Source organism: Somniosus microcephalus, chromosome 3 (assembly GCF_052327205.1).
Source record: "Somniosus microcephalus isolate GS21.2 chromosome 3, FLI_Smic_1.0, whole genome shotgun sequence".
Lineage (NCBI taxonomy): Eukaryota > Metazoa > Chordata > Chondrichthyes > Squaliformes > Somniosidae > Somniosus > Somniosus microcephalus.
In genome coordinates, this window is record NC_140989.1 from 344,943,469 (window position 1) to 344,956,891 (window position 13,423).

The 13,423-nt window shown below is 48.2% G+C and overlaps 1 protein-coding gene across 1 annotated transcript in view; it reads right to left on the reverse strand.

Annotated features, from left to right (window-relative positions):
- hccsb (holocytochrome c synthase b) overlaps positions 1-8,909 on the reverse strand; it is a 27,284-nt gene extending 18,375 nt beyond the window's left edge. The window contains exons 1-3 of the mRNA XM_085983273.1: positions 8,803-8,909; positions 1,499-1,644; positions 511-668 (exon numbers count right to left, since the gene is read on the reverse strand). Coding sequence (XP_085839399.1) covers positions 511-668; positions 1,499-1,613 — 273 coding nt within the window. The 5' untranslated portion in view covers positions 1,614-1,644; positions 8,803-8,909. The remainder of the gene's footprint in view (positions 1-510; positions 669-1,498; positions 1,645-8,802) is intronic.
- Positions 8,910-13,423: the final 4,514 nt, after the last annotated feature.

Below are 13,423 nucleotides of genomic sequence, written 5' to 3' on the forward strand. Positions count from 1 at the left end.
TCACTGCAACTAAGTTTCACAATTTATCTAACTTCTCTGTAACATGTTGCAAGCTTTCTATTACTTCCTTTACAAGCAAGACATCCAAAAAATAATTTTAGAAGGTGCAACATGTTGAATTTATAAATAAACTGGTAGCATAGGTTATTAATTTCATAGATGTGACTGTGCAACATCTGTCTGATATGCCGAGCAAGGCCAACTATCTGGAGTTCAAGCATCAATTGCTCAGTCAATCAACAGTTAAAATAAGCACGTAAATAGATACAGACAGCAGAATTAAAGCATCACATTTTGATGAAAAACATTATATAGCCTACCAAAGGTATTCGTGGTATCTATCTTTACCCGTAAGGTTTTAAAAATGATCAGCAGGGCAGTTTTTGCCTAAATTCTTTACTATAATGGAAAACTTAGCAAGGGTAGCAGTGAAACACACTGATTTACAAAGTGGAAAAACATGGACAACGTTAACATTTAAAAGATTAGGATGAATCCTGTCCTACTTACCATATTTCTGGGATCAATATCATCTCCTGTTTCTGGCCTGTCAGCTGCTCTCATGGGACACTTCACATATTCATACGCCCTCTCCTGATGTGCTGGCAAGGGATAAGATGCATTCTCCGCTGAGGGAGCTGTTGCAGTTGCCTGATCCATTGGACAACCTGACGGAACGCAGGTTGCAAAAAGATGATCAATTCATATAAATTAATTAGAATTAACATTATCAATGCTATTCTGTAGTGACAGCCTTGAAATTCTGCTGTTGGTGTTTTAGAGTATGAATGCTAAATTCCTTTGTTGGGTTAAGAGTCACGAAGATAGCAAAGTAACAAACACACTAAATATCAGTACACTAATATTCACAGCGTAACGTCAAGGACAATGAGTTTAAAATACTTGTTCATGCATAACACAAATGGTCAGATGTGTAAAATACCCTTACTGTGTGAATATCCAAACTTTCTAAAGTGCCAAATTATGTAGCAACTAAATTAGTTGCTCTCATTCTGAAAAGACTCTACAGCAATTGTCACAGAAACCCCACAGTGCAGATAGAGGCCATTTCGGCCCGTCGAGCCTGCACCGACACATATCCCACCCGATCCCCGTAACTCCTACACCAACACATATCCCACCCTATCCCTGTAACCCCACGTATTTAATCCCCCTAACACTAAGGGTCAATTTATCATAGCCAATCAACCTAACCCGCACATCTTTGGACTGTGGGAGGAAACCGGAGCACCCGGAGAAAACCCACGCAAACACGGGGAGAATGTGCAAACTCCACACAGACAGTCACCCGAGGCCGGATTCGAACCAATTCCAAGATACATTTAATTTTCTCAATAATGATGAGATCCTCTATCCCCAAAATGTGCTTAATATAAAACATTGTTTTCACAAAAGAATTTTACTAGTGGGTTGCAGATCACATTCCTATGCTTCAAGCACACCAGTATTCAGGCGCCAACTATTTAAATATGTTTACCTTCCTTCTTGGCTTGATGCATAGGGCATTCCGACAATGAGGATGTTGCCTGTGGTGCAGCAGTAGCAGAGGCTATTTGCACATCGTTAGGTAGCGTTGACGTGGATGCTCCCATCCTTTGGATGACTTAAGGCCTCAAGTATATGCTGTGAAACATGGTAAGCCCTTTAAATTTATAACAATGTGACAAAAAGCAACAATCCGATTATAAGCTGAATGCCATGCTAGCTCTACGGTATTATTGTTTAAAGTATCAAAACGTCAGCATTTACTCAATACATGGGTTATAATTAATAATATATAAACCAGACCACCATCTGGTCATGTCCTAATTCAAAAGAAGCTGTAATTAAGAGGTAATCAAACTGACAAGATCCTTGCAAACCTTTTTTTTTACAATTCCCATACTTAAATATGCTATAGACAAGAATTCATTTTTCACTTATCAGTTCCCATAAACAATTACGATAGCAAAATACTGCAGATGCTGGAAATCCAAAATAACAACAGAAAATGCTGGAAAAACTCAGCAGGCCAGGCAACATCCATGGAGAGAAAAAAGAGTCAACGTTTCGGGTCAAACCCTTTGTCAAAACTGGAAAAGCACAGAAAATGAAATAGATTAAAAGGCCGGGCTGGGAGAGAACAAAAGAGAAGTGAAGAGACATTAAGAGGTATTCAAAACGAGATGAGATGATGATAGGACTCGTAAAGAGACAAAAGACAGCTCTAGATTAGGTGTGAAATGCACTGGCAGAATGGGAGACAGCTGCCATGTAGGAGAAAAAAAGGGGGGGGAGGAAGGGCCAAAACAAAGGCGTGGATAAAAAATAAGTAAAAATGTAATGGGGGCCGAGGTTATGATCTGAAATTGTTGAACTCGATATTGAGTCCAGAAGGCTGTAAAGTGCCTAATCGGAAGATGAGGTGCTGTTCCTCGAGCTTACGCTGAGCTTCCGTGGAACAATGCAAGAGGCCGAGGACGGTGAGGTCTGAGTGGGAGTGGGGCGGTGAATTAAAGTGACAGGCGACCAGAAGCTCGGGGTCATCCTTACGGACTGAACGGAGGTGTTCCGCAAAGCGGTCACCCAATCCGCATTTCACACCTAATCTAGAGCCGTCTTTTGTCTCCACTAGTCCGATCACCATCTCGTCTTGTTTTGAATACCTCTTAATGTCTCTTCACTTCTCTTTTGTTCTCTCCCAGCCTGGCCTCTTAATCTATTTCATTTCCTGTGCTTTTCCAGTCTTGACAAAGGGTTTGCCCCGAAACGTTGACTCTATTTTCTCTCCACGGATGTTGCCTGGCCTGCTGAGTTTTTCCAGCGTTTTCTGTTGTTATCTTAAACAATTATGTCTTCCACAATCTCAATAGTGTCAGCCTTCGCTCAGTGGTATGTCTCTCGCCTCTGAGTCAGAAGGCTGTGAGTCCAAGCCCTATACCAGATTTGAGCATTTAATCTAGGCAAACACTGCAGTGCCATACTGAGACTTACACATGGGATTGGGGGTAATATATTAGCATGGATTGAGAATTGGCTAACGGACTGAAAACAGAAAGTAGGAATCATTTTCAGGATCGCAGGGTGTAACTAGTGGAGTGCCGCAAGGTGTCAGCTATTTACAATCTATGTTAATGACTTAGACGAAGGGACCAAGTGCGATGTATCCAAGTTTGCTGACGATACTAAGCTGGGTGGGAATGTAAACTGTGAGGAGGCGCAAATGGGATATAGACAGGTTAACTGATTGGGCAAGAAGGTGGGAGATGCAGTAGCGTGGGGAAGTGTGAAATTATCCACTTTGGTAGGAAGAATGAAAAAGCAGAATATTTTTGAAAAGGTGAAAAATGTTGGGATTCAGAGGGATTTGGGTGTCCTTGCACACAAATCACAGAAAGTTAACATGCAATTAGGAAGGCAAATGGTATGTTAGCCTTTATTGCAAGGGGGTTGCAGTATAAGAGTACTGTGTGCAGTTTTAGTCTCTTTACCTAAGGAAGGATATACTAGCCTTAGAGGGGGTGCAACAAAGGTTTACTAGATTGATTCCTGTGATGAGAGGGCTGTCCTATGAGAGGAGACTGAGTTTAGAAGAATGAGAGGTGATTCCCATTAAAACATATAGGGGGAAAAATTCAGTTGGTTTGCGCCTCCCGTTAGCGCCTTAAGAGGGCGCTAATGGGGCGCAAAGCAGCTAGCGCCTGTGCGCGCCGATGTTTGCGCCGCTCGCAAAATTAACTAGATATTTTGTGGCGGCGCTAAACACTACCGCCACGATCTCCTGCGCTGGCAGATCGTGACGTCAGTTGAGTGTGCAACACCCCGGACCGAATACTGAGTGGCGCCCCCTGCCTTACCCCCTGCCGCGAGCAACAACAGGTTGAGGGGAGCGTTTTGCAGTCAGGAAGGGACTGGGGGAGCGCTATTTAAAAGCGACCGCTACCTGCCTTTTTTTGTTGCTGACATTTTTGCATCACACATTCTGAGAGAGAGACTTCTGGAGAGATTCAACGCTGTGTGAAGGAGTTTTGGGTACTGAGCAGCACTTTGCAGGTTCATTTTGACTTGCCCTTCCTTTTATCGATTTAGAAGAGACTGTGGGGGCTGCACTCTCAGCTCTTTCCCTGGGCCTCTCCATTGTTCTTTCCAGTAGATTTGATGTACAGGTCTCTCCAGACCGAGATTCAAGGCTGCAATGAGCAGGATGTGGATGGAGAGCAAGATCGACCCTCTCCTTTAAGAAATGGCCGGCGCCATTGTGTCTGTGTTCCATTGCTGACTGACATCACATGAGCTTCGCCAGCGCTCTGAGGTAGCGCCTCGCTCCTCAGCCTTTGCGCCTTAAGAGGGGTGTGTAGTGCCTGATTTAGCGCTCCAATCAACTCCGGAGGCAATAAAAGCCAAGTTTGCAGTTGGAGGCGATAATTAGCGCCAGACACTAAACTTTGCGCACGGCCGATAATCGCACCCCAAACGGGGCGATACTGAATTTTTCCCCCATAAAATTCTTAGAGGGCTTGACAGGGTAGATGCCGAGAGGCGGTCTCTCCTGGCTGGAGAGTCTAGAACCAGGGATCAGTGTCGCAGGATAAGGGCTCGGCCATTTAAGACTGAGATGAGGAGGAATTTCTTCACTCAGAGGGTGGTGAATCTTTGGAATTCTCTACCCCAGAGGGCTGCGGATGCTCAGTCGTTGAGTATATTCAAGACTGAGATAGATTTTTGGGCACTAAGGTAATCAAGGGATATGGGGATAGTGCGGGAAAGTGGAGTTGATGTAAAAGATCAGCCACGATCTTATTGAATGGCGGAGCAGGCTTGTGGGGCCGTATGGCCTGCTCCTGCTCCTATTTCTTATGTTCTTACGAGGGAGTGCTCCACTGTCGAAGGTGTCATCTTTCCAATGAGGTGTTAAACTGAGGCCCCATTTGGCCCATCAGGCTGACGTAACATATTCCATGGCACGATTTGAAGAGCAGGGGAGTTCTCCCAGTGGCCTGGCCTACATTTATTCCTCAATTAACACCAGTAAATATAGATTATCCATCCAGTCAGTTCTCTCATCACAGGACCTTGCTGTGTGCAAGCTAGCGACCACATCTGCTGACATTACAACAGTACACTTCATAGTGTACTTCAGTGTCTGTAAAGCACTGTGATGTCATGAGGATGTGAAAGGTGCCATATAAATGCAAGTTCTTTTCTAACCATCATGATTCAGTGGGGAGATTTCACTCATCACATACCACTTGCAACTGCACAGGGCATTGTAAAATTTAAAAAGTGCAAAAGTTCTAAGTCATGGAATTAATTCCTCCATTAAATGTTGGTCATGACTAAAATTTACATCCACCGGGCATTAAGAATAGTTATACTAAGCCTGCCGAAAACATCTTGCATTAGCATAAAAAAGATAAGGTGCTTCGCTAACCAAACAGCAGTCTTGGTGCTAATGCTGTTAATCTGGGGAGTGCGACCTTTAAACATATTAGAAATTCAACGTCAATTGCTGAATAAATAAGTCCGTTGAAATAACCTAAGAATTATATATCTTCCATAATTTTATTGGTCATCTAATTACCACGTAACTCTTAAATACTGGTCTCCATGTGTGTTGGTTGGGGATGGGGGGACAGCGAGATTAGTCCATAAAAGCCATTTCAGTAGAAAACATGGATAGGTGAAGAAACAGAATAGTCCCTGAAGTGATAACTGATCCTGTAACTCGTGACACAAAACAGCAAATCACTTACCTCACCCCATTTATGTAAGAGTGGATTGCTTTGTGTATTTAAACCAATTCTAAAGTAATATATTTCAGCCACTTGTGCCGCATGGAAAAGGCAAATGATCTGAAATATGTCTAATATGAAATATATTTATTGAAATTCGTGCTTGCTGAGCAGTCTCCACTGCTATATTAGATTCTACAGATGAGACAACGAGGTCTAAGATGATGAAAATGTGGGTCACAATCATTTTAATGATATCGGAATTAATATCCTCATATATCCAGTTAAGTATCTCAGCACAAGTGGTAAATCAGAGGAATCTCATGTTTTTAAATGCTGACCTTCAACACCCTTCACAGAATCTCACTGGCCAAAACTGAGGAGCAATTTCTAGAATGTAATGGTTATTGGCCCAGAAATTCAGGTCTCCACGGGTAAGCACACACGGGGTACTCACCCGTAAGCCCAATGGAAGTGCCGGTTTCGTGCATACACTGCGCATGCGCGGGAAACCGGCACTTCAGTTCCCTTGAAAGGGGTTAAGAGGTGGAACACGTGCGCATCGAACTTACGTTTTTTTTCCAGGTTTCTCCGGGAGGGTAAATCTCCAGGAGTTACACTGTTAAAAAGCAGGCGCAAGGCCTGCTTTTAACAAGGTAAGTGCAGGTCGGGGGCTTACACCCACGGGAAGCCTCCGACCCGAATTTCTAGGCCATTGTCCATACTCTACCATCTCCCACAACATTGCATAACCCTCCGTACCGTTCAAACAGTTTATCAATGATCCACTATTACCCAGGCATTGTATCGGAACTCCGGTTGTGTTGTCCGCTTTACAGGACACGCACACGTCTGGAGCGGGTTATCAAACAGGCGAATGTTGCACTGGGGAGGTGGCAGGGCTGGTATTTGGGTTGGGGTTGGGGGGGGGGGGTGGGAGATAAGGTAAAGAGGTGAACTGAAGCTTAGAACAGATACCGAGGACTCAATATTGCAGAAACCCAAGAAGAGCATGGAAAGTGCAGGGGGGAAATTAAAAAGGAAATTAGGAAAGCAAAGAGAGGGCATGAAAAAATATTGGCAAGTAAAATCAAGGAAAACCCAAAGATGTTTTATAAATACATTAAGAGCAAGAGGATAACTAAAGTAAGAGTAGGGCCTATTAGGGACCATAAAGGTAACCTGTGTGTGGAGGCGGAAGACATGGGTATGGTTCTTAATGAATACTTTGCGTCTGTTTTCACAACAGAGAGGGAAGATGCAGACATTGCAATCAGGGAGGAGGAGTGTGAAATATTAGATGAAATAAACATAGTGAAAGAGGAAATATTAATTGGTTTAGCATCTTTGAAAGTGGATAGATCCCCAGGCTCAGGTGAAATGTATCCCAGACTGTTGAGAGTAGCAGAGGCTCTGACCATTTTCCAATCCTCTCTGGCTACAGGTGTGGTACCAGAGCATTGGAGGACTGCTAACATGGTACCATTGTTTAAAAAGGGAGAAAGGGATAGACCGAGTAATTACAGGCCAGTCAGCCTAAACTCAGTGGTGGGAAAATTATTGGAAAAATTTCTGAGGGACAGGATAAATCTTCATTTAGAAAGACACAGTTTAATCAGGGACAGTCAGCATGGATGTTAAGGGAAGGTCATGTCTGACTAACTTGATTGAATTTTTTGAGGAGGTAACAAGGAGGGTCGATGAGGGTAGTGGGTTTGATGTAGTCTATATGGATTTTAGCAAGGCTTTTGATAAAGTCCCGCATGGCAGACTGGTCACGAAAGTAAAAGCCCATGGGATCCAAGGCAAAGCGGCAAGTTGGATCCAAAATTGGCTCAGAGGCAGGAAACAGGGTAAAGGTCGAAGGGTGTTTTTGTGACTGGAAGGCTGTTTCCAGTGGGGTTCCACAGGGCTCAGTACTGGGTCCTTTGCTTTTTGTGGTATATATCAATGATGTGGACTTGAATGTAGGGAGCATGATTAAGAAGTTTGCAGATGATACAGAAATTGGTCGTGTGGTTGATAATGAAGAAGAAAGCTGCAGACTGCAGGAAGATATCAATGGACTGGTCAGGTGGGCAGAACAGTGGCAAATGGAATTCAATCTGGAGAAGTGTGAGGTAATGCATTTGGGGAGGGCTAACAAGGCAAGGGAATATACAATAAATGGTAGGACACTGAGAAGTGCAGAGGATCAGTGGGACCTTGGAGTGCATGTCCATAGATTCCTGGAGGTAGCAGGACAGGTAGATAAGGTGGTTAAAAAGGCATACGGGTTATTTGCCTTTATTAGCCGAGACATACAAGAGCAGGGAGGTTATGCTTGAACTGTATAAAACGCTAGTTAAGCCGCAACTAGAGTACTGCGTGCAGTTCTGGTCACCACATTACAGGAAGGATGTGATTGCACTAGAGAGGGTGTAGAGGAGATTTACGAGGATGTTGCCTGGGCTGGGGAATTTTAGCTATGAGGAAAGATTGGCTGGGCTGGGGTTGTTTTCTTTGGAACAGAGAAGGCTGAGGGGAAACCTAATTGAGGTGTATAAAATTATGAGGGGCCTAGATAGAGTGGATAGGAAGGACCTATGTCCCTTAGCAGCGGTCAATAATGAGGGGGCACAGATTTAAAGTAATTGGTAGAGGGATTAGAGAGAAGTTAAGGAGAAATGTTTTCACCTAGAGAGTGGTGGGGGTCTGGAACTCATTGTCTGAAAGGGTGGTAGAGGCAGGAACCCTCACCGTATTTAAAAAGTACTTGGCTATGCACCTGAAGTGCTGTAACCTACAGGGCTACGGAGCAAGAGCTGGAAAGTGGGATTCGGCCAGCAGACACCATGGGCTCAATGGCCTCCTTCTGTGCTGTATATTTCTGATTCTATGAGGCCGGGCCTCTTGTAGGTGAACCGATGGTCAATGCGCGCAGTGCGGGGAGCTGGCAGGAAGCAAGAGCCGCTCCTCTCGTCACCCCCCCCGGTAACCCAGAGGCCACCTTCACACCCCGACACGCCACTTATAGCCAGCAGCGGCCCGACCAAACCTGACGGGCCCGGTTACCCCACTCGCCGCTCACCTTCACCCGCCCCGGGGCCGCCACTTCTAGATCTCTCCGCAAGGTGAGCTCACAGGCAGCTCCCACAACCCGCCGCGCTAATAGACCGCTTTCCACCGGACGTCACTTCCTGCCATTGTTCCCGGGCCGCGCGCCTGACCGCAACCTGCCCCCAGCCCGGGGCAGGGATTCCCCCCCCCAACAACCCGGGGCAGGGATTCCCCCCCCCAACAACCCGGGGCAGGGATTCCCCCCCCCAACAACCCGGGGCAGGGATTCCCCCCCCCAACAACCCGGGGCAGGGATTCCCCCCCCCAACAACCCGGGGCAGGGATTCCCCCCCCAAACAACCCGGGGCAGGGATTCCCCCCCCAAACAACCCGGGGCAGGGATTCCCCCCCCAAACAACCCGGGGCAGGGATTCCCCCCCCAAACAACCCGGGGCAGGGATTCACCCCCCAAACAACCCGGGGCAGGGATTCCCCCCCCAAACAACCCGGGGCAGGGATTCCCCCCCCAAACAACCCGGGGCAGGGATTCCCCCCCCAAACAACCCGGGGCAGGGATTCCCCCCCCAACAACCCGGGGCAGGGATTTCCCCCCCACAACCCGGGGCAGAGACCCCCCACAACCCCCGGCCCGAGGCAGGGACCCCCAACAACCAGCCCGGGGCAGAAACCCCCCGCAACTCGGGGCAGAGACTACCCACAACCCCCGCCCGGGACAGAGACCCCCAGCCACAACCCGCCCCCAACCAGGGCAGAGACTCCCCCCGCAACCAGCTCCCGGCCCGATGCAGGGACCCCCACAACCAGCCCAGGGTAGAGACCCCCAACAACCAGCCTGGGGCAGAGACCCCCCCTGCAACCAGCCTGGGGCAGAGACCCCCCTGCAACCAGCCTGGGGCAGAAACCCCCCTGCAACCATTCCGAGGCAGAGACCGCCCTGCAACCATTCCGGGGCAGAGACCGCCCTGCAACCATTCCGGGGCAGAGACCGCCCTGCAACCATTCCGGGGCAGAGACCGCCCTGCAACCATTCCGGGGCAGAGACCGCCCTGCAACCATTCCGGGGCAGAGACCGCCCTGCAACCATTCCGGGGCAGAGACCGCCCTGCAACCATTCCGGGGCAGAGACCCCCCTGCAAAGATTCTGGGGCAAAGACCGCCCTGCAACCATTCTGGGGCAGAGACCGCCCTGCAACCATTCTGGGGCAGAGACCCCCCTGCAAAGATTCTGGGGCAAAGACCGCCCTGCAACCATTCTGGGGCAGAAACCCCCCTGCAACCAGCCTGGGGCAGAGACCCCCCTGCAACCATTCCGGGGCAGAGACCGCCCTCCAACCATTCCGGGGCAGAGACCGCCCTGCAACCATTCCGGGGCAGAGACCGCCCTGCAACCATTCCGGGGCAGAGACCGCCCTGCAACCATTCCGGGGCAGAGACCGCCCTGCAACCATTCCGGGGCAGAGACCGCCCTGCAACCATTCCGGGGCAGAGACCGCCCTGCAACCATTCCGGGGCAGAGACCCCCCTGCAAAGATTCTGGGGCAAAGACCGCCCTGCAACCATTCTGGGGCAGAGACCGCCCTGCAACCATTCCGGGGCAGAGATCCCCCACAATCAGCCCGGGGCAGAAACCCCCCCGCAGCCAGCACGGGGCAGAGACCCGCCTGCAACCAGCTCCCAGCCCGGGGGAAAAGACCACCCCCCCCCCGCCCGAGGCAGGGACCCCTGCAACCAGCCCAGGGCAGAGACCCCCCGCAGCAGAGACCCCACACAACCCCCGGCCCGAGGCAGAGACTACCCACAACCCCTGGCCCGGGGCAAAGACCCCCCACAACCCCGGCCCGGGGCAGAGATCCCCCGCAACCCGGGGCAGAGATCCCCGGCAACCCGGGGCAGACATCCCCCGCAACCGGGGCAGAGACCCCCCACAACCCCCGGCCCGAGGCAGAGACCCCCCACAACCCCCGGCCCGGGGCAGAGAACCCCCACAACCGGCCAGGGGCAGGACTCCCGCAGCCTCCAGTTTGTGGTAGGAACCCCACAGCCTCCAGTAGGGAACAGACATAAGGGGTGCCACAAGCCAGTTTCTTTTACTCAGTATAAATCTTCCCCGCCGCCATCAACGCAATGTCATGACGATGGAAAATGTAATTATCCCGAGCGATAAGAAAGACTTGCATTTATATAGCGCCTTTCACAATGACCTGGCGTCCCAAAGTACTTTACAGCCAATTAAGTACTTTTTGAAGTGTCGTCACTGTTGAAATGTAAGAAACACAGCAGCCAGGACACCGGAGAGAACTCCACTGCTCTTCTTTGAAATAGTGTAATGGGATCTTTTATGTCCACCGAAGAGAGCTGACAGGGCCTCGATTTTAACGTCTCATCCGAAAGACGGCACCTCCGACAGCGCATCACTGCCTCAGTACTGCAATGGAGTGACAGCCTGGATGTTTGTGCCCCGGTGTCCTGGCCAATATTTATCCCTCAACCAACATCACTAAAACAGATTATCTGGTCATTAGCACATTGCTGTTTGTGGGAGTTTGCTGTGTGCAAATTGGCTGCCGCGTTTCCCACATTACAGTTACTCCACTTCAAAAGTACTTAATTGGCTGTAAAGTGCTTTGAGACGTCCGGTGGTCGTGAAAGGCGCTATATAAATGCAAGTCTTTCTTTTTTCTTTATCAATCTTTGTCAAAATAATCTTGTGGAAAATTAAAAGTTAACATTTCTTGATTCTAACCTTTACTTATAAATGCACAGGAGGGCACAGCACAGTGGAAGATAATAAATGTGACATATTGTTATTTACACAAGTGCCTATGGACCTCAGTCCACTATGCTTTGCTATACATCTACCATTAGCCAGCAACCTTTCATTTTTATGCAAATGTGATAGAACAGGGAATGTACTCTGGTCAGATGTACTGGGGCCTCACTCAGTTTTTCACTTTGTATATCAATGACTTGGATGAAGTAAGAGAGTTATATATCCAAGTTTGCAGATGACATCAAGTTAAGAACTCTATTACGTTGTGTAGATGGAAGCATGAAGTTATAACAGCGGTCCAAAGATGTGCGGGTTAGGTTGATTGGCCATGATAAAAATTGGCCCTTAGTGTTAGGGGGGATTAAATATGTGGGGTTATGGGGTTACGGGGATAGGGCTTGGGTGGGATGGCTGTCGGTGTAGGGACTGGGTGCTAGGGTTTGGATGATCAGCCATGATCTCGTTGAATGGCGGAGCAGGCTCGAAGGGCCGAATGGCCTACTCCTGCTCCTATCTTCTATGTTTCTATGACATACGCCGATTAAATGAGTGGACTAAACTGTAGCAGATGGAGTTCAATATGGGGAAGTGAGGTCATCCACTTTGGAACCAAAAAGACAAATCGGAATAGTTTCTTAATGGCAAGAGACTAGGAACTGTGGAAGAGATGGATTTGGACGTCCATGTGCACAAATCACCAAAATCTAGTGCACAGATATAAAAAGTAATCAAAAGGGCGAATGCAATGTTGGTCTTTATCTCAAAGCAGCTGGAATACAAAGAGGAGGAAGGATGCTTCAGTTATAGAGAGCCTTGGTCAGACCCTGTTTGGAGTGCTGCGTTCAGTTTTGGGCACTGAACTTCATAAAAGATATATTGGCCTTGGGAGAAGTTGTGTAGATTCAACAGAATGATACTTGGTCTTAAAGGGTTAAATTATGAGGCCAGGTTGCATAAACTTGAGTTGTATTCCCTTGAGTTTAGATGGTTGAGGGGTGACCTAATTAAAGTGTTTAAAATTATAAATGGATTCAATGGGGTACACACAGAAACTGTTTCCTCTTGTAGGGGAATCCAGAACAAGGGGGTGCAATCTTAAAATTAGCATCAAGCTATTTAGGAGTGAAACCAGGAAGCACTTTATCACACAAAGGGTAGTGGAAATCTGGAACTCTCCCCCCAAAAGGCTGGAGCTGCTGGGTCACTTGAAATTTTAAGAACTGAGATCAGTAGTTAAGAACATAAGAATTCAGAGCAGGAGTCGGCCACACGGCCCCCTGAGCCTGCTCCGCCACACGGCCCCCCGAGCCTGCTCCGCCACACGGCCCCCCCGAGCCTGCTCCGCCACACGGCCCCCCGAGCCTGCTCCGCCACACGGCCCCCCGAGCCTTCTCCGCCACACGGCCCCCCGAGCCTGCTCCGCCACACGGCCCCTCGCGCCTGCTCCGCCACACGGCCCCTCGCGCCTGCTCCGCCATTCAATAAGATGATGGCTGATCTTCAACCTCAACTCTTTTTCTGCCCTATCCCATATCCCTTAATTTCCAAAAAATTATCAAGCTCAGTTTTGAATATACTCAATGACTGAACATCCACAGCCCTCTTGGGTAAAGAATTTCAAAGATTAGTCTACCTGTTTAGTCAGCTTTCATTTTATGAAAAGGACAAAAACATTCTAACAATATTGCATTCAAAAACTACTTATGGGTTCATGTACTATCCGAGGAGATGCTGTACTGTGCCTTGTAAACCAGAAGGTTCCAGTTTTGATTCTCGTTTGTGCTGAGTTAGTCAGGACAACAGTTACAAGCCACTGGAATCTTGGAACCTAGGCAGAAAAAACACTCCTGATCACTATGCA